This window comes from Nerophis lumbriciformis, linkage group LG11, assembly GCF_033978685.3.
Source record: "Nerophis lumbriciformis linkage group LG11, RoL_Nlum_v2.1, whole genome shotgun sequence".
In the NCBI taxonomy this organism is placed as follows: domain Eukaryota; kingdom Metazoa; phylum Chordata; class Actinopteri; order Syngnathiformes; family Syngnathidae; genus Nerophis; species Nerophis lumbriciformis.
The window spans coordinates 28,109,069-28,129,397 of NC_084558.2; the positions used below are offsets into that span (position 1 = coordinate 28,109,069).

A 20,329-nucleotide genomic window follows, 5' to 3' on the forward strand; every position below is an offset into this window, starting at 1 on the left:
GCTGTTTTTTCTCTATTATTTTCTTTCTTAGCTTGTTCCCACGCGGTGGTTGCACAGTGGGGGCTGCTATTGTCCAGGATATCCCCTCCTTGTTAATGGCTTCCTGTGTGGACACCAGAGAGAGACAGAGAGAGAGAGAGAACTGTCGCCTTGTTGTCTTCTGATGGCAAACAAGATCACACAGAAGATTTATCAGAGATTGTTTATTGAGGGAAGATGTCATGAAGCACCGGCAGCAAGAGATGACGCTAGAAAATACAAACTAGATAGTATCTTTACAGGTGGTTTTTGGTTGTTTGTGTGTGTTGTGTCGGCGCTAACGCAACACCTGGTTTGTGTTTATTCCACCCTATAAACTGCTGTCAAAGGTTCTCAGTGCAAGGGTGGGTCTGGGGTGGGGGGCACCGAGACTCAGCTGAAAGGGAAAACAAAAGGGTGGGATGGTGGTTTTGGGCGGGTGGGGGTAGGGATTGACACACGACCGCTTGACCATCTGGAAAAGTCATTCCTGATCGCCTCACAAGTCCTTTAAAGAAGACAAGTGGGGGCAGGTGGGCATCAATGGACAGGATAAATCACTCTGCTTAAAGGGCAGCGCCCCCTCATAAAAACACAAGAAATACGAAAAAAAATAGCATTTTTTTTAGCAGGAGTCCAGCTCAGCTGGGCTTCGTGAGTCTATACATGGATTGCGTGAGTGCCAGTCAAAAAGCTCCGATCTCCATCCCCCAGGGTCTGTATGGTTTGCCCACAGTGGGTGTCGTCGGGGCCGGGGGGCTGAGGGCGGCGACGGGGGAGATGAGCGGGAAGGCGCCGAATGGGAAAGGGAACGCGGAAATTGATGAAAGGAGGGGAGCGGAGAGCTTGGTCGGGTGGAGAACGGGGGCGGGGACCACGGACGAGGCGCGCACAGGTGCTTGGTCCGAGTGAGGGGTGCCACTTGCGCTGCGCCGACCTGCCGGGTGTGTCTCTGCGGGGGACGAGGAGGAAGAGGACGACGACAGGGGGCTGCTGCTGACGCTCCGAGGCGGGGCTAGGGGGGCGGCCTGCTGGCGCAGGAGGAGCGGGTGGGTCAGGTGGGCGGGCGGCGACCCGAAGGCGGAACCCCACGATAGGTGGTTGAGGCCCGCCTCGCGCTGGCTGGCGTAGCTGTTGAGGTGCGACACCAGGCGGATCCTCAGGGGGTCGGTGTTGTCCAGACCCTCCATGATGCTGAGATAGCGGGCCGCCTCCGCCAGGCACTCCCTGAAACCCAAACCGCGGTAATCCATGGCCAGGGCGTGGGCGTCAAAGAACCCTGAAAAGGGGCAGGAGGGGAGGGGGGCAGAGGAAGTGGACTTTTTTACTCTAATGACCAAAAACTGTAATACAAACGTCATGTTCATATTTTTCACTTTAAAAGAGACACTTTTAGAATACTGCAGTCTGACAAATACGCAGTTTTTTGTGGATTTTTACTATGAAGCTTCTAAAAACTCAAGTTTTGTTTGAAAACTTTATGAATTTCCATGAAATACATTTAAAGGAATATTTGATTATTAGACCCTGATATTTGACAATTATTGGCATCAACATGAATTGTATTTTTTTGTGTCAGATCAAAAACAAAGTCACACTTGAGGTCCTCAAGGCAAAATGAGTCAGCTCTCCAAAAAGTGCAGTAAAAATATCAAATACATATATTTTTTCATTTAAAACAATCCAGTCTTTCAAAAGTCTTCTGTTTGAAATAAAAATATGGACTTTGAAATATATTGTAGATTTTTTTTTACCCTATAACACCGGCTGAAAAAAAAAAATAGATAAAACAGAAGTAATAATAAGAAAAATAGCGCCATCTGATGGACACATTTTAAAAAGTTACAAAATCAGTCATTAACGTAAATTCTTAACGTAAAATGATTGAATTAGTTGAATTAAATTTGACATTTTCATTTTTGGCTGCCCCTCCCAAAAAGCAGATCAGGCGCCATAAGGCGGGGGTGTTCTTTGTGAATAAGCATACAAAAATGTCAGTTAAAAAATAACAGGGCGCTTCATATGAAGTCTCGCTGCACACTAGCCCCTTCCTGCTCCGTCACTGATTTAAATATAATGGAATATTCCCCTCACATTCTCAACGTTCCCCACGGTGCACAGCTTTAGTGCTGACATTCTGGGATCAAATCCCCTCCCTTAATGTGCCAGCAAGATATTTATGTGTTAATTACAATCAATGACTTTGTTTTTTGTGCACCTTTAGTAGAACATGCATCAAATTCAATTTAGACTTGATTTAAAAAAATCTAAAAATAATTTCACTTAAAAACAAAATTGTAATAAAAAATGCATCAAATTAAATTTAAACTTGATTTAAAATAATCTAAAAATAATTTTACTTAAAAAGAAAATTGTAAAAAAAATGGTGTTTGTGTGTGTGTGGGGGGAGGGGGGGGGGTCCCAATGTATCTAGGGGCGACCCTGCTCACAGGCAGAATAATACCTCACTTTTGTTTGTCACTTTAAGTTAATTTATTTTTTGATTGATTGATTGATTGATTGAAACTTTTATTAGTAGATTGCACAGTACAGTACATATTCCGTACAATTGACCACTAAATGGTAACACCCCAATAAGTTTTTCAACTTGTTTAAGTCGGGGTCCGCGTTAATCAATTCATGGTAAACAGCAACATTAAACAGCAGTTTTAAAAATGAATTCTCTTTCAATTGTCACACATACTTTTAACATTACATCTAGTTAAATCACCCACGATGACATAAATAAACATAAATAATAATGCTATAAGGAGTAAAAATATGTTTTCCTCACCTTTGCCTCCAGCAGCATGAAGCATCTTCAGGTGGTCCACAGTCATCTGCAAAATCTCCGCTTTTTCCAACTTGGCAGAACCCTTAAAATAATGCAGCGATGCATTGATCAATAAAAAAATAAAATAAAGTATGATTATGTGTTATTAGAACATGTACCTGCTTCTCAAAGGCGCTGGGCACAAGTCTGCGCAGCTCACTGAGGCTGTTGTTGATTCTGTCACGACGACGTTTCTCAATGATCTTAACATGAAAGAGTAGAGTTTCATTAAGTAAAGATGACATTTCAAGTTGCAATGCTTGACTTACTCCTCGTCGCCTCTTCCTCGCCTGCACCTGAGTGGAAGTGGTAGGCGACATGGAGCCGAGAGGAGAGCGAATATTCCTGAAAGAAAAGGCAATAACTTGACGTTACTTTCAAGTTGACTCCACACGGAGGAGTGCAAAGATGCAGCAAACAAACGCACCCATTCTCATCCGCGCTCTCCTTCTCCACCTCGATGGCGTCGTCCAGCTCGCTGTCCGACGAGCTAAAGTCGTGGTTCCTCTTCATGTCTGACAATAATCCTTCCTCCGTCACTTCGCTGATGCGCGCCGCCAAAAAGTTTGCTCGGCTTTGACGCGCTCGCCTTTCCCACGGTGTCATTTCAACGCAGGGGGGCGGGGCCGAGAAAGCCGGGCAGCCAATCACGGGGCGGCGAAGCGTTTGATTGACAGCGCGGTTGACACCAGCGCCACCGAGTCTGAGAGGACAGTGAAGAGGTCTTAGACAGGTTCTTTAATATACACTGTACTTTAATATACTGTGCTATAGTACAATAGTACCACTAAACGTTAGTAAAACACCTTATGAGGTTACAATAAGGCCAAAACATTAGTCAAAGATTCTCTATTGTGTTGGAGCATTTGCTCTTCTTAAGGAACTACTGCAAAAGAAATAAACAACTCAAAGATCCTCTATATGAGAGCAGACACCTACTGTTTTTTTAGGACCTTCTGCAAAAATGTAAGCCAACTATCCTCTATAGCAGTGGTGCACAACCACCGGGCCGTGGCCCGGTACCGGTCCGTGGATCGATTGGTACCGGGCCGCACAAGAAAAAAATAAAAAATAAAATACATATACATATATATATATATTTATTTTTTATTTTTTATTAAATCAACATAAAAAACACAAGATACACTTACAATTAGTGCACCAACCCAAAAAACCTCCCTCCCCCATTCACACAAAAGGGTTGTTTCTTTCTGTTATTAATATTCTGGTTCCTACATTATATATCAATATATATCAATACAGTCTGCAGGGATACAGTCCGTAAGCACACATGATTGTATTTTTTTATGAAAAAAAACCAACAACAAAAAATTTCTCCCCCCAAATTTTCAAGCGTTGACCGGTCCGCAGTTACAAAAAGGTTGGGCACCACTGCTCTATAGGACAGGAGTGTTCTGCTGTTTTTAAGGACCGACCGCAAAACACACAAGTCAAAGATCATCTATATGACAGGAACACCTACTGTTTTTAAGAACCTTCTGCAAAAATGTAAGCCAAAGATCCCCTATATGACAGAAGCACTCGCTGTTTTTCAGGATTGACGACGTCAACGATCCTCTATATGACAGGAATGTTCTGCTGTTTTGAAGGACCGACCGCAAAAAACACAAGTCAAAGATCATCTATGTAACAGGAACACTTACTGTTTTTAAGGACCTTCTGCAAAATTGTAAGCCAAAGATCCTCTATATGGCGGAAGCACTTGCTGTTTTTTAGGCTTGACGACGTCAACAATCCTCTATGTGACAGGAGTGTTCTGCTGTTTTCAAGGACCGACCGCAAAACACAAAAGTCAAAGATCATCTATATAATAGAAACACCTACTGTTTTTTAGGACCTTCTGCAAAAATGTAAGCCAAGGATCCTCTATAGGACAGGAGTGTTCTGCTGTTTTCAATGACCGATCGCAAAAAACACAAGTCAAAGATCATCTATGTAACAGGCACACTTACTGTTTTTAGGGACCTTCTGCAAAATTGTAAGCCAAAGATCGTCTATACGACAGAAGCACTTGCTGTTTTTTAGGATTGGCGACGTCAACGATCCTCTCTATGACAGGAGTGTTCTGCTGTTTTTAAGGACCGACCGCAAAAAACACAAGTCAAAGATCATCTATATGACAGCAAGCACCAACTGTTTTTAAGGACCTTCTGCAAAAATGTAAGCCAAAGGTCCTCTATATGAAAGGAGTGTTCTGCTGTTTTTAAGGACTGACCGCAAAAAACACAAGTTAAAGGTCATCTATATAACAAGAACACTCACTGTTTTTAAGGACCTTCTGCAAAAATGTAAGCCAAAGATCCTCTAGTCTATATGACAGAAGCACTCGCTGTTTTTTAGGATTGACGACGTCAACGATCCTCTGTATGACAGGAACACAATGGGCCAGATTTACTAAAGGTTTTGCGTGTACAAAAACACGTGCAAACCTGATAGCACACACAAAGCTGATCTACTAAACGTGTGCAAAAAGCACTGCGTCTGCGTCTGTTAAGTGAGCAGAATAAGGCGTGCAATCTATTTTGCGTCTCTGTCTTTATTAATATGCAAAATATATGCTGATCTATTAAACACCCACAATACAGAGAGAAGATGCAAATAAAATATTTTATGTTTCTAACATTTTATAGTTTTTAAATTATTAATGTTTTATAGTTTTATGTTAATAATGTTTTATAGTTTTTATGTCATTCATGTTTTATAGTTTTTATGTCATTAATGTTTTATAGTTTTTATTTTACTAACGTTTTATAGTTTTTATGTCATTGTTTTGTAGTTTTATGTTATTAACATTTTATTGTTTTAATTTTACCAACGTTTTATAGTTTTTATGTCATTAATGTTTTACAGTTTGTATGTTAATAATGTTTTATTGTTTTTATGTTATTAACATGTTATAGTTTTATGTATTAACGTTTTATTTTTGTATGTTAATAATGTTTTGTTTTTATGTTATTAACATGTTATAGTTTTATGGTATTAACGTTTTATAGTTTTTATGTTACTAACATTTTAATGTTTTTATATTTTTAACATGTTATAGTTTTATGGTATTAACATTTAATAGTTTTTATATCATTAATGTTTTATAGTTTTTATGTTAATTACATTTTATTTTTTTAATGTTACTAACATTTTATTGGTTTTATGTTACCAACATTTTACAGATTTTAGCACGCACGATGTGATTTATCAACACTCATCACCATTTTGCGAGCACTATTTTGCATTTTGTTTAGCACGTGTCAGAAGGATGTCGAAACTTCCACACGGCTGCAGGATCAGTGTTTGCGCTGCACAGACAGACGATGGACAGCAGAGAATCCTCCGTCCTATATGTGTGTGTCAACATTTTGGACTGTAGAAATAAAAAATATTAGACACATCATCTATTCAGCAAAATCATTTTATAGCTGCTGGAGGACGTAAGGGGCTGATTAAAACAAATTCAATTGATACACTTTGGTGTCTGTTGGTATATTTTTATATATATTCTTTAAATATTTCTGATATGAAAAAAACTTCTTGAAGTATGCATTTTTGTGTTTGGAGGGGAGTAAGTGCATCCTCTCTCCTATGCACCTTCAGTGGTAAAAAACGATAAAGAAAAAAAAAGTGGTGTCCATGTAGATGCACTGCAGGACTACTTCTAAAATGCCCATAAAAAGTGGTGCTTGTTTAAAAATATAGCAAAACGCCCCAGGTAGTAGCATGATAACTTGAATGTGCAGTAAAAAGGCGGTCTGCATCACTTTACAATTGCACACGCAGTCTTAGTAAATTGCACACAACATGCCCACTAATAGTACATGCTATTTTATAGATTGCTGATTACAGCGTGGTATTTGGATTTCAGTAAATCCGGCCCTTGGAACCTATTTCAAAAAGCGTAAGCGTAAGCTTTGTGACAAGGGTGTTCTACTTTTTTGAGAACCTACTGCAAAAACACAAGTCAAAGATCTTAAATATGACAAAAATCTCTTGATTATTTTTAGGGACCTACAGCAAAAATGTAAGTCAAAGATCCTCTAAATGACAAGAGTGCTGTGCTGCAGCGAAAACACCAGTCAAAGATCTGCTGTATGGCAGGAACGATCTGCTATTTTTTAAGGTCCTCCTGCAAAAATGTACGTATAATATCATCTACAGTATATGACAGGGACACTTAGGGCCTGAACACCACGCGCTAGACACCGTATCCAAAAAAAATTAAATAGCGTGTACGATAAAGGGCGTGTTGCCTGTGAAAATTGAAAAGGGGTTATTTAAATGAGGATTTTGTGTGCATAGGGGCTTTGACCACATGCGCTTTTGGTCATTTTCTTCACTTTTATGTGTGCAATGTGTTGAACCACACTGTAAAAACTCTTTCAGTGGTATTGTCCATTCTACTTTATTTTTAAAAGTAGATTTATTCCAATAAATCAATTTATTTTTATTTTTAGAGTTTTTGAGTTATCTATAAGTAAAAAGTGTGAATGTTTTCGTAACTTAATTTTTTATGTGATAAAATTAATTTTATTGGACTTCCAACATAAATTGATTTAGTAAAACTCAGTTCAAAGGTTTATATCAGACCTAAAACGTCTGGACCCGCCCACCTGCATGCAGCTGTGGAAGAACAAGCCCAGACACGTTTCTTCACGGAGTCCAAGGAAAACACTTTACTGAACTCATGTAAGTAACAATTTATATTGTTCAAAGTCAGTATTTGCCAGGATTTAAATGTATACATTTTCAAAAGCATGGTTCAATGTTATATTTAGTTTACTACTTTTCCCGCCGACCGCCATTTCGAATGTGCTCTTACCTCCAACAGCTCATTAACTTCAACCAAACATTGTTTATAGCTGTGAAGTTTATAATTAGCGTTTTCTTTGCGTGGTAGTTTAATATTTTATTCTTCAGTTTATAAGCAGCCACATTAAAGCTGCTTAACTAGCTTGCATTCAAAGTTGCTAGCTAGGTACACTTGACAGAGCTATCTGAAGCCCCCTCAGACCTGCTGTCCATGCACACTCCTAGGCAAAACGCTACTCTTGTAAGAATAACACTCATTGTGTAAGTCTCAATCTCAACACCCCCCACCCCCTAAAAAATCTCATCAGTAGTCACCATTTAAAGGGTACATTTTCAAATTTTTCTTCCGTGGGGGCATGCCCCCAGACCCCCTACTGTTGCTAGGTTACCAACTTAGACCACCAGGGCTACAAAAAAATCTAGAGGAAATACTGCAAATGAGTATATTAGGGTGTAAAAAAACAGATATAAAGGGCTCTCATCAGGCTTATATATCCAAGAGGTTAGACATGAACCATAACTTGTCTTTTTTGTTCTCTCTCTCCAATGACAGATGGGATGGCCCTGTAAGTTGTGCAGCACTGTTGTACCAACCAAGAGTGACATTTTAAAGCATTACAGACTGCACCATGGGACCTTTGGACACAGCAATTCTTTGCCTTGCATTCATGTAGGTTGCCCATGCTCGTATACATCCCTTTGCTCTCATCTGTCAAGATGCTAGACTTCTCCTCTCTGACACCACCGCCAGAGAGTCTAGCTCCACTCCCACCACGTTACTGGCCTTCTCTACCAACTTGTCCAGTCTGTTTGCGTCCCTCGCTCTCAGCCCGCTGCCCCAGCAGGCCACGGCATACAAGAAGGCGCCTGCCACCACCGACTCGTAGAATATCTTCTATTCTATTCTATTCTATTCTATTATCATTCTATTTTTCCTGACCAAGTTTCCATTGTGACTTGGACATGACATACTAGACTCACTTTTTGCCTGAAAATGTATACTAATACCCTTAATATCAGTAATGGTCAACATTTGCTGTCTTACAGATTAATGAAGCGTTCCGAAGGTGCACTGCTGTTCCACTGGAATCAACATTTATGTCACAACTGGACAGGTATACGCCAAAACTCCTGGAGCTCTTCAGTGCAAAAGGAGGAGTGACTGCAGCGCATCAAGAACTTGTTGATGGAACTGATACAGGTGGGTTAAAAGTGGTTTAAAAGTTTAAACTGAATCTGTAATCATGCTCTAATAACGGTATCACAGATTTGGAGTAAAATTGCCAACAAAATTCATTTATTTATTATTATTCTCTGAACTCTAGGACCCAAGTGCCTCTGCAGTGAAGAAGAGAGATGTGACTGTGAGATGCCTCATAGAGTACGTGGGAGAGAGTGGACAGGAGCTAATCTCTGACTACTGTAAGTATTGTTTAAAAGCAGGTTTGGATCAGTCTGATGTACAAGCTTAAATTGGGTTTACTTTTATGTGAACTGACTGAACCAGCAGTTGTCAGGTGGAGGTTGAGCATGCAGCTAGTTGGCAAGAGCCCCAGGATAGCCAATTAGCATAGCACCACATAGTGATGCCTTTCTGTCTCGTGTTTCTGTTTGCCCTAAAAAAACAATGCAAACAAAAAATACTCCCCTTAAACAAGCATTAAAACATTTACTCTCTCTCTCTCTCTCTCTCTCTCTCTCTTGGTCAAAATTAATAAAATTGAGTACAAAAATTATTTTTTCATTTAAATGTTACTTATTTTAATTAAGTCTTGTGTGTTTAATATGCTGATGTTTTTTTACATTGATTTTACTCAATTTCTTGGCTTTTTCTGTAAACGCAACTTAATCTTTTTGCATAAATCGAAATGCATATTATTAAGTTCTACTTACTCAAAATACCAATTAGTTGACTAAACTAACAAAAATTGCTTGGAAAATGTTGCCTTATTTTTATTGAGTTCGATCTAGGCAACAGTTTTTACAGTGTGCAGCAGGACACATCTAGAATCTGTAACACCTCTTCTGATTTGCATGTTAGACATCAGAAACATGCACACTGACACTTTCTGACACTTTACTTTTTCTTTCACATTCTGTGTGTGAGGCTGTGGATCGTATCACCAGCGCATTTGTGCGTCTGGAATTACAAAAACGCAAGAAAATGCATAATTAACAAGGCGCCAAAACGCATCAATTGAATTCAGCTCCATAAGTCACATAGCAGCTATAAAATTATATGAAAAAAAATTAATGAACAGATGGTATGTCTAATATTTTTATTTCTGACCGTCCACCAAAATGTTGACCACACACATCAGACAGAGGATTCTCGTCTATGCAGCGCAAGCACCAATTCTGGAACTGTCCGTTTGCACGTCCTTCTGACTCGTGCTAAAACGTTGATGAGTTTTGATAAATCACATTGCGTGTGCCGCATTATTTGCATTTTCTCTTCCCAGATTGGTGGGTCTTTTGATGATCAGTTTATATTTAGCATAATAATAAGACAGCGACGCAAAATAGATGGCACCCCTTATTCCTCTCACTTAAAGGGCAACTGCACTTTTTTGGGGGGAATTTTGACGATCGTTCACAATCCTTATGAGAGACAAGAAGACATACGTTTTTTTTTTTTATTGTTGCAGTCTCTTCAAAATGCATTCAAAAACCGTCAACAATACTTAATTTACCTCCCGTAACCTGTATAATAACCAAGCTGTAGCGACATTGTTATTGTAAGAGCGAACACTGAGGAACTCTTTTTCTAGCATACGGTATTCGTCGTAAAAGCTAACTATGAAAAGAGATAAGCTAGCTTCTAAGTCAACACAAAATGCGTTTGAGTTTGCAATGCACAGCACTGTGATAGGACACCAATCTGTACTGAATGAAAAACATGAACAATCATATTACAGTATCTGTAAAGTATTAGCCCACATTTCATATTTTGTTTGTACACAGCGAGCCAGACAGTGTATGTACTGTAGTTGTAATAACAAGCCTGGTGTGCTGCGTGTATCATGATCAATATTTAAAGTGTGACTCATTATATGGACAGTTATGCGTTTTGTCTAGCTGGCTGGGGACGTTTTTTCCGGTTTATTTGGGTAAGCAGTCCATTTATGTCAACATAACTTGGCTCCAAGTTCCACATTTTTAGAGTCGTCACTTTCCCCTCACTCTCTCGGCTACCGTCTGCTCCAACGTCTCACTCTTCCTTCATGCTCGCTTCTAAAAGCAGGAGTTCATCCTTCGTATGTTCAGCTTCAAAAAGATAAGGAGCCTATTCCAGCTGCATTCGGGCGGAAGGCGGAGTACACCTGGGAAAAGTCGCCAATATTAAAATTATTTTAAAAAAAAGACATGTTTGTTCTTGTCTCTCATAATGATTGTGAACGATGGGCAAAATTTAAAAAAAAAAAGTGTACTTCCCTTTAACAGACGCAATCGACTTTGCACACGTTTAGTAGATCAGCTTTGCGTGTGCTATCAGGTTAGCACATGTTTTAGTGCACGTAAACCTTTAGTAAATCAGGCCCATAGACCTACTACAAAAGCCCTAGTCAAAGATCCTCTATAACAGAAACACTTATTGTTTTTAGGACTTATTGCAAAAAGCATAAGTCAAAGATGATCTATATAACAAGAGTATTCTGCTGTTTTCAAGGATCTACTGAAAAAAAATAGGTCAAATATCCTCTATATCAGTGATTTCCAATCACTGTGCCGCGGCACACTAGTGCCGTGATATATTGTCTGGTGTGCCGTGGGAAATTATGCAACTTCACCTAATTGGTCCAAAAAATATGTTTTGCAAATCAATAATCATAATAATGTGCCGTTGTCTAGTGCCTGTGCTGTGTAGAGCTTGGCAGGGTAACCATGTAATACTCCATATCAGTAGGTGGCAGCAGGTAGTTCATTGCTTTGTAGAAGTCGGAACGCGTCGAGGATGGTTTGTCGTGATCCCAATAGGCAGAGCACAGCGGGAGACAGCGTGCAGGTAAAAAGGTATGTAACGCTTAAACCAAAAATCAACAAAAGGCAAGTCCCGCTAGGAAAAGGCATTGAAGCATAGGGATGGCTATGTAAAACAAAAGTAAAACTGAACTGACTACAAAGTCAACAAAAACAGAATGCTGGACGACAGCAAAAACTTACAGCGTGTGGAGCAAAGACGGCGTCCACAAAGCACATCCCGTACATGACATGACAATCAACAATGTCCCCTCAAAGAAGGATAGCGTACGCACAGCTTAGATAGTCTTGATTGTGAAAACAAAGCAGGGGCGGGTAATAGCGCTCAAAGGAAGGCGTGAAGCTGCTACAGGAGAACACCAACAAAACAGGAAACGTCACCAAAATAATAGCGCAAGACAGAAACTAAAGCAATACACACAGGAAACAACAACAAACTCAAAATAAGGCACGACAACCTGGTGGTTACATTTTTTAACCTTTTCTGCTGGTGGTTTGCCTCTGTATTTTTTTTATGAAAAAAATGTGCCTTGGCTCAAAAAAGGTTGAAAAGCACTGCTCTATATGACAGAAACTTCTACTATTTTTAAGGACCTAAAGAAAAAAAATGTTAGTCAAAGATCGTCTTTACAGCAAAAGTGACATGCTGTGTTTTTAGAACTACAGCAAAAACACCAGCCGCAGATGCTCTGTATGACAGTAACGATCTGCTGTTTTCAAGGACCTCCTGCAAAAACATAAGTCAAAGATCCTCTCTATGACAGAAACCCTTAGTTTTTATGGACCTAATGCAACAACATTAGTGAATTATCTTCTATATGTCAAGATTGCTGTGCTGTTTTTAAGGACCTACAGCAAAAACATAGGTCAAAGATCCTTCTATATGACTGGAACACTGCTGTTTTTTTTTTTAGCACATACAGTAAGTCAACTTCAAAAACGCATGCTGCAAAGAAAGTTAGAAAAAGATCCTCTAAGTGACAGGACCATTCTTCTGGGGGTTTTTTTAGGACCTATAACAAAACACTGGTCAAAGATTCTCTGTGTGAAATGCCACTCTGCTTTTTTTTTTTTTAGAACCTATTACACAAACTTTAGTTAAAGATCTTCTATGTGACATGCCACTCTGTTTTTTTTAGTACCTATTATAAAAACATTAGTCAAAGATCCTCTGTGTGACAGGAGCGGGCTGCTGTGTTTTAGGGCCTGAAGCAAAAAAAGCTAGAATTGTGAGACTTGAAAAGTCAAAGAGTGACACATCTTCCTCATGCATTGAGGATCTTTGGAGAAACTTTGACAGCGGTCCAATAGACTTTCTGTCCATGCCTTTCTGACCCCTCCCTCCCCGTACGTGTGTGCGCATGTGTGCGTGTGTGTGTTTGCGTGTGCGTAGCGATGATGAGGAGTGGCTGGCCGGCTGTCAGCACGCGTTGGCCGTGGGAAAGTTCCCCCGACCGGCGCTGATAACCAATCAGGGGCCGGCGGGCCGTCCCCGCACTGCAATGAATGGAGCAATTGGTAGACGGGAGGTCTGCAGGCAGCGTGTGAACCTGTAATCCAATCCCGACTCAGCCCAGCAGCGGAGACGGGAGCGCCACCGCAGCCAGAGGAAGCTACCCACTACCACCATCCCTCCCTGCCTGCCTCCTCACCCAAACACCCTGGAGGTTCCACATCATCATCATCATCCTCAGATCTAGGATGAAGGACCCCAAACAGTTCCATTCAGTGTTTGTATACAACAGAAAGGGTTCGGGGGTCTCATGTTAACGTCATGTGACTTTTATTAAAAAGTTAAAGTTCAAGTACCAATGATTGCACACACTAGGTGTGGTGAGATTATCCTCTGCATTTGACCCATCACCCTCACCACCTGGGAGGTGAGGGGAGTAGTGAGCAGCAGCGGTGGCCGCGCCCAGGAATAATTTTGGTGATTTAACCCCCAATTCCAACCTTGATGCTGAGTGCCAAGCAGGGAGGTAATGGGTCCCATTTTTATAGTCTTTGGTATGACTTGGCCAGGGTTTGAACTCACGACCTACCGATCTCAGGGCGGACACCTCTTCTACTTTTTTTTTTTTTTAAAGCTCCCATTAATGCCCTTTTAGCCTTCATTTCAGTACTGTTATTGCACTGGAGAATAATACAATGTGTTGATCAACTTGACATGCATTTGTATCACTGAACTCTGCTAAGCAATGTGGTCTACATACAACACACAAAGACAAAGATATGTTTCAAAGGGCCAATTTATTTTAGGCCAGAACAAATTGACAAAACTATTTTAAATAGCTGCAACATAACATACATAAGTAACAAACAGCCTAATAACAACATAGCTGTAAACCTGGCTTCACCTAAGGAAGGCACACGTGACATACACAAAGCCTAACCAGGCAGATTTGAATTGTTGTTTTGGGCAGTAGACGGGATCTTTGATCCAAGACACAACTTACATTTAACTAAAATTTTCTTTTCTTTGTGCTCCACAAAAGAAAAGAAGTGAGAATATCTCATACTTGCCAACCCTCCTGAATTTCAGTGCCTCTCCCCGGGACAACCATTCTCCCAAATTTCTCCCAATTTCCAGCCTGAGTGAGGACAGCCTGTCGTCACGTCCGCTTGGCCAACCAAAAAGTAACCACAGAACACTAATAAATAAATGTAGTGTTCTGTGGTTACTTTTTGGTTGGCCAACGGTTTACCTTGTATCGCGCACCCCCCCCCCCCCCCCCCTTCCCTCCCCTTCCCACACCCACACCCACACCCAGACACACACAAAGCACGCCTCTTGTGACACAAGAGATTCAGAAGGACGACACTGCAGCGCTGCAATAAAACACACTCAGATCTTCTGTTTCTAGCCGATAATACATAAAAAATAACGTAAAATAACGCAGTAACGCATCATGTAGTAACGGTAACTGAGTTACTGAATATAAGAAATAACGCGTTAGATTACTAGTTACCGCTGAAACTAACGGCGTTACAGTTAGTCCCAACACTGCTAACCACTAGGCCACTGAGCAGGCATTATAAAACTTTCATAAAAAAATCAACCATTTTAAAGGAAAAGATGCTCAGCTTTGATTGAGATTGTCTGCAAGGGTTTCATTAGACAGTATCGTGATTATTAAGACGAAATCCAACTTGAGACATTCATTAAAAAACTGGCAATTTTAAAGCCCCACTTAACAACTCTCAGTCTTGGTTGATTTTGGCGGCGCCAGTGGACCAAAGTAGTGTTTTGCCTGAAGGAAGACCACATTTCCCAAGAGGACCAGCGCATGGCGTCGTAAATCGTCAGAAACTAATGTCACGTACATATAAACTGACACAATAATACCACAATGATTCAGTATGATGATCTTTCCACAGGAGGAACCTACTACATATTTTACTCAAACTTTATATTTGCCGTTTGCAGTCATCTTTTCTTTATACAATACTTTTAAGTTTGTTGCGTGGCTGGTCGTGTCAATGTGGAACTGCGGACTAACGAGCTGGTGGCTATTTATTTTAGTTTCCGACAACTAACATTAGCATTTTGATTTGAGCATTGAAAGTCACTTACTAGTTCAGCAGGAACAGAGCCAAGACATCATCGGTCTGAAATCCCTCCTCATCTTTGAGCTAATGCCAGCGAGTGAAAGCCGGGCCTTGACTGACCTTTTATCCGGGTAGCCTCCCTTTTTCTTTTTTTTTTGTCCCCTAAGACAAAACTTTCATTTGTTGTTGTTTTACAGCTTCAGCCATGACAGCAGTAATTGCACGTAGGCGTTCGCATCGACTTCCGTCTTTGTAACGAATGGGAAAAGGAGGAAGGGACATACTGTATGTCATAAAGCAGTCTGCATATTTGTAGTTTTTTGTGTGGCAGGGTTCCTACCACCCTCCTCAAAGTTGCTAAGTGCCAGTGAAAGTGATACAGACCCCCTTAGGCCATGACAGACAGTCATTCAACTAGTTGTAAGTCCATGTATCATCCTCAAAAATATGAAACTATTTTATGAAAGTTGTATAGTTGCTTATTGCTCCTTTAGATGCTCAGTTTTGACATGGCACCAATGATGATTATTATTATTATTATTATTATTATTACAGTGTGATTCAGTGCAATATTTCATCTGAAAAACTGTGTTTTAATGTTCAGTTCTGACTGGGTTCCATTCAAAAATATATGGGATTCAATACAAAAGTTCAATTGAAAAACTGGCTGTTTTGAATTAGAGATGCTCAGTTTTAGAGTTGGGAATCTTTTGGGCACCTCACGATACGATTACAATTTCGATTCAGGAGCTACGATTCGATAAAAAATCTATTATTGATGCATCTTTATATAAATTGATGCAGTTTTATATATTTTTTCATTTCACTAAATAAGTGTTTATCACTTGCAACATTTAAAAACAGTGCATTTGTAATAAGAAACACTTACATTAATCACCATCACATTTATTATGTTGTATTAAATGTGTGTAAAACTGGAACATAAATGCCCTGGTTGGATCTCTCGGTGAGGTGGCTAGCTAAATCCAGCCAAATTTTACATACGGTCTGCATTACATTGTTTACAATAAATAAATCAATTCTTAATTATTGACGTTTACTAATCGATTTTATAATTGTCCACGTCCGAATTGCGATTAATCTAAAAATCGATTATTTCCCCCACCTCTACTCAGTTTTGACTGACACTGTCAGCAGAGTGTTCATTAAAAAAAATATTCAATACAATAATTCTATTGAAAAATTACTATATTTTTAATTTTGACTGACACTGTCAGTGAGGGTTTCATTCACAATGTGAGATTTAATTCAAGACTTCCATCGAAAAGCTGGTCGTTTTAAACTAAAGATGCTCAGTTTAGGGTTTCATTAAAAAAAATGTGAGACTCAATACAAAAGTTCCATTGAAAAACTGGCCATTTTATTCTAAAGATGTTCAGTTTTGACTGACACTGTCAGCAAGGGTTTATTCAAAATGTGAGATTCAATAAAAGCATTCCATTAAGAAACTGGTCGTTTTATTTTAAAGATGCTCATTTCAGGGCTTCATTCCAAAAATGCGGGATTCAATACAAGAGTTCCATTGAAAAATTGTCAATTTTAATCTAAGGATGTTCAGTTTTGACTGACACTGTCAGTAAGGGTTTCATTCAAAATGTGAGATTTATTATATTGTTACAATTTCATTGTACTTTATTTACGGTATTTATTTTTAAGATGCTCTTCTTAAGGTTTCATTTAAAAAAATCTGAGATTCAATTCAAAAGTTTCATTGAAAAACTGGCCATTTTGATTCAAAGATGCTCAGTTTTGACTGACACTGTCAGCAATGTCTTCATTCAACAACGTATGAGATTCAAATGCAAGAGTGTATTTGGAGAACTGGCTGTTTTAAAGAGGCTGACAGTGTCAGCAAAATATTCGTTCAACAATAAACAAGACAACCAAATGATTAGGAACAGCTCCAGCATGAGACCTTACGAGGCAAATGAAGTGGCAATAATAATCAAGAAGGCCTCCTATAATGAAAGGAAGCATTTAGGCGACCCTTTTCATCTCACTGTTGAGACTGTGTGTGTGTGTATATGTGTGTGTGTGTGTGTGTGTGTGTGTGTGTGTGCAGAGAGAGTCACGCTCATGCATGTGCGAGGCGGTGCAACCTGAATCTCTTGTCACAATAAACACAGGTGTGCATCCACATTAGTACGTGTAGGTAGGGCGGAGGGGAGAAGGGAGGGGCGAGTACGGCAGGGCAGTGAGAGGGTGGGGGTTGTGGTGGTGGTGGTGGTGGGGGGGGGGGGGGGTCTGTGTTGTGTTCATTTGTTGTATTTCAAGTTCACCCAGAGTTCCCACGCTGTTATTTTCTGCCCCTTCGTCTTTGTTCTAAGCGGTCTCATCACATGTTGTGATTAGTCGGGCCTTTCAGGGGTGGAGGGGGGCCTTTGAAGGTGAGGGAGGGATGGACGCCCAACTCGTTCCCCCACCCCCAACCACCCCCTTCCTTTGGAAATCAGGCCACCAACTTGAATCTCGCACTCAGGCCCAAAAACAATCCTGGTTTTAGTGAAAACTGCGCTTGGATCTGATCTTGGTTCTTATATTTTTCTTAATAGTTCCCATGAGAACTTTTACAAAATATGTCATACCATCATTTGGCCCGGAACCAGACCATTTAATGAGTTTAGGAAGAAAAAAGCCCACACATGTCATCATCAGGTGCTTTGTTTGTTTGGGTTTGAACTTCCTGCAAAAAAAAAAAAAAAAAAGCCAGCCTTGCGTCTGCATGACTGACGAGTGACGCCGGGCGGCCATGATGACAGAGCGACGCTGATGGATGACGTTTAGGAAGTCGCCTCAACAGCAAAACAAACGTTACAAATAAGGGGTGTAATTAGTCGTCATTTGCCAGGGCCTGTAAACGCCGCTATTTTTCCACCTTTTGGGGGTAGCGCTTGTCGGCAAGACAACTACTGTTGTGCTGAAAGTAATTGTACAACAAGGATTTCAATAATTATCTGTGCTGGATGTTGTGCACATCCGACATCTGTGGGGTGTTGTTGTTCGTTAGGTATTTTAGGGCACAAGGTAAAAAAAAAAAAAATAATTCTGCGATATAGCAATTTGGCATTTTCTGTAAACTGTAACAGTTCGGGTTATGATGTCAGAATATACCGTATAGATGACAACAACGTTGTCAAAACAATCACACACAAAAATGTCTGCATGTTGTCCGAACTTTTTTTTCGGAATTTACAGCAAAAAAAATAAGCGCTAAGAAAAAAAACCTACGGCGCTTCCCTGTAGCTAATGGTAAAAGGACACAATGATCAAAAACAACGTCATGTAAGTAAAAAAGCAAAACAAGTGCAATTGCTGAAGAGCTAATGCTAATTAGTTTCTAAGGAAAAAGGCTATTGAGTTCGACAAGCAGTGAACTGGTTCTGGCGATTTTTGCAATGCGCCAACAGTTTTGGCACTAAAAGAAACCTGCAAAAATTGTAGAAAACCCAAAACCAGTGAAGTTGGCATGTTGTGTAATTTGTAAATAAAAACAGAATACAATGATTTGCAAATCCTTTTCAACTTATATTCAATTAAATAGACTGCAAAGACAAGATATTTATTGTTCGAACTAAGAAACTTAATTTATTTTTGCAAATAATCATTAACTTAGAATTTAATGGTAGCAACACATTGCAAACAAGTTGGCACAGGGGCATTTTTACCACTGTGTTACATGGCCTTTCCTTTTAACAACACTCAGTAAATGTTTGGGAACTGAGGAGACACATTTTTGAAGCTTTTCAGGTGGAATTATAATTATTTCCCATTCTTGCTTGTTCAACAGTCTGGGGTCTCCATTGTGGTATTTGACACTTCACACATTTTCAATAGGAGACAGGTCTGGACTACAGGCAGGCCAGTCTAGTACCCGCACTCTTTTGCTATGAAGCCATGCTGGAATAAGCAGGGGCGTTCATGATTACGTTGCTTGGATGCATTTTTAGTCTACTTTATACCGTTTGTTTTTGCCCTCTTTTTGTGCCTTTGTGTGCATTATCCTTTCCATTCTTACCCTTTCCATCCTTTGCAACTGAGCTACTGTGTGGGAGAATTTCCCTTGTGGATCAATAATTTGTCAGTCTTCTTTGCTACTTTTGCCAGCTTTTTTGAAACATGTTGCAGTCATCAAATTCCAAATGAGCTAATATTTGCAAAAAATAACAAAGTTTTCCAGTATCTTGTCTTTGCAGTCTATTCAATTGAATATAGGTTGAAAAGGATTAGCGAATCATTGCATTCTGTTTTTATTTACACAACGTGCCAACTTCACTGGTTTTGGGGTTTGTGATATCACATGACAACACTGTCATTTTAATTTGCATTGCAGAACAGATGGAGATGTCACTTTTGAAACAAGATGTTTCAACCTGTTGTTTTCAAAATGTAAGCATTAAACGCACAAAAGCATAATTTTCAAAAATGCAGGCAATTGTTGTGTAATCAACAGCAATATCGCACAATAAACAAAAGCGACAAATGGCAACAAATTGGCGAGAAATGCTAATGTGCTAAAGTGAAGGCGTCTGCCGGGTTAGCGTCAGGCAAAACCCAAACAATATGTGGAGGCTTGTCATTGTTTTGAGGAACAGCGAAAGGAAGCAGCGGATAATCCTGCTCTGAGACGTGAGCGACACCCCGCTATTGTGCCTTGACGTTTGCGTGTGTGTGTGTGTGTGAGACCTTTACCAGTATTGTCCTTTGTGAAGGTTTGGATGTGGTGTCTTTGTTTGCCCTTGTTGCTTCCCCTGTTAGCAGTTCTCTTGACTTGTTTGGCCTGGTGACACAGACACACACACACACACACACGCACACAAGTTGTGAAAAAAGTGTCGAAGTTGACCCACTGACACTATTCTGTGCCTCGTACCCCAACAGGCATGTCCCCACCACGACTATGCTGACATAAACAACCTGTTAGAGCCTTTTAGTTTTGACATTTTTCATGAGAATAAGAAATTATCCATCCATCCATCCATTTTCTGGATCTCAGCTGCAATCGGGCGGAAGGCGGGGTACACCCTGGACAAGTCGCCACCTCATCGCAGGGTCAACACAGATAGACACATCCCTGCTTGGCACTCAGCATCAAGGGTTGGAATTGGG

The 20,329-nt window shown here is 40.1% G+C and overlaps 1 protein-coding gene and 1 long non-coding RNA gene across 2 annotated transcripts; one reads left to right on the forward strand and one right to left on the reverse strand.

The window, feature by feature from the left end:
* Positions 1-188: 188 nt before the first annotated feature.
* hey1 (hes-related family bHLH transcription factor with YRPW motif 1) lies at positions 189-19,991 on the reverse strand. The gene is made up of 6 exons (XM_061966925.1): positions 19,913-19,991; positions 3,279-3,554; positions 3,121-3,196; positions 2,971-3,054; positions 2,813-2,894; positions 189-1,297 (listed from the first exon to the last, which is right to left on the reverse strand). The coding sequence occupies exons 2-6, from the start codon at positions 3,455-3,457 to the stop codon at positions 705-707; spliced, it is 1,014 nt and encodes a 337-aa protein (XP_061822909.1). The 5' UTR covers positions 3,458-3,554; positions 19,913-19,991; the 3' UTR covers positions 189-704.
* LOC133610062 (uncharacterized) lies at positions 7,491-14,237 on the forward strand. The gene is made up of 5 exons (XR_009815827.1): positions 7,491-7,549; positions 8,226-8,342; positions 8,720-8,873; positions 8,998-9,094; positions 13,047-14,237. It is a non-coding gene; the product is annotated as an uncharacterized lncRNA (long non-coding RNA).
* Positions 19,992-20,329: the final 338 nt, after the last annotated feature.

Bases quoted from the DNA above. Each gene is read 5' to 3' on its own strand.
- hey1 (XM_061966925.1), bottom strand. From the start codon at position 3,457: ATGACACCGTGGGAAAGGCGAGCGCGTCAAAGCCGAGCAAACTTTTTG. The intron at 3,197-3,278 runs GTGCGTTTGTTT...CTTTTCTTTCAG, and splicing joins GAGAGCGCGGATGAGAATGG to GAATATTCGCTCTCCTCTCG. The intron at 1,298-2,812 runs GTGAGGAAAACA...GCCCCTTTTCAG, and splicing joins TCATGCTGCTGGAGGCAAAG to GGTTCTTTGACGCCCACGCC.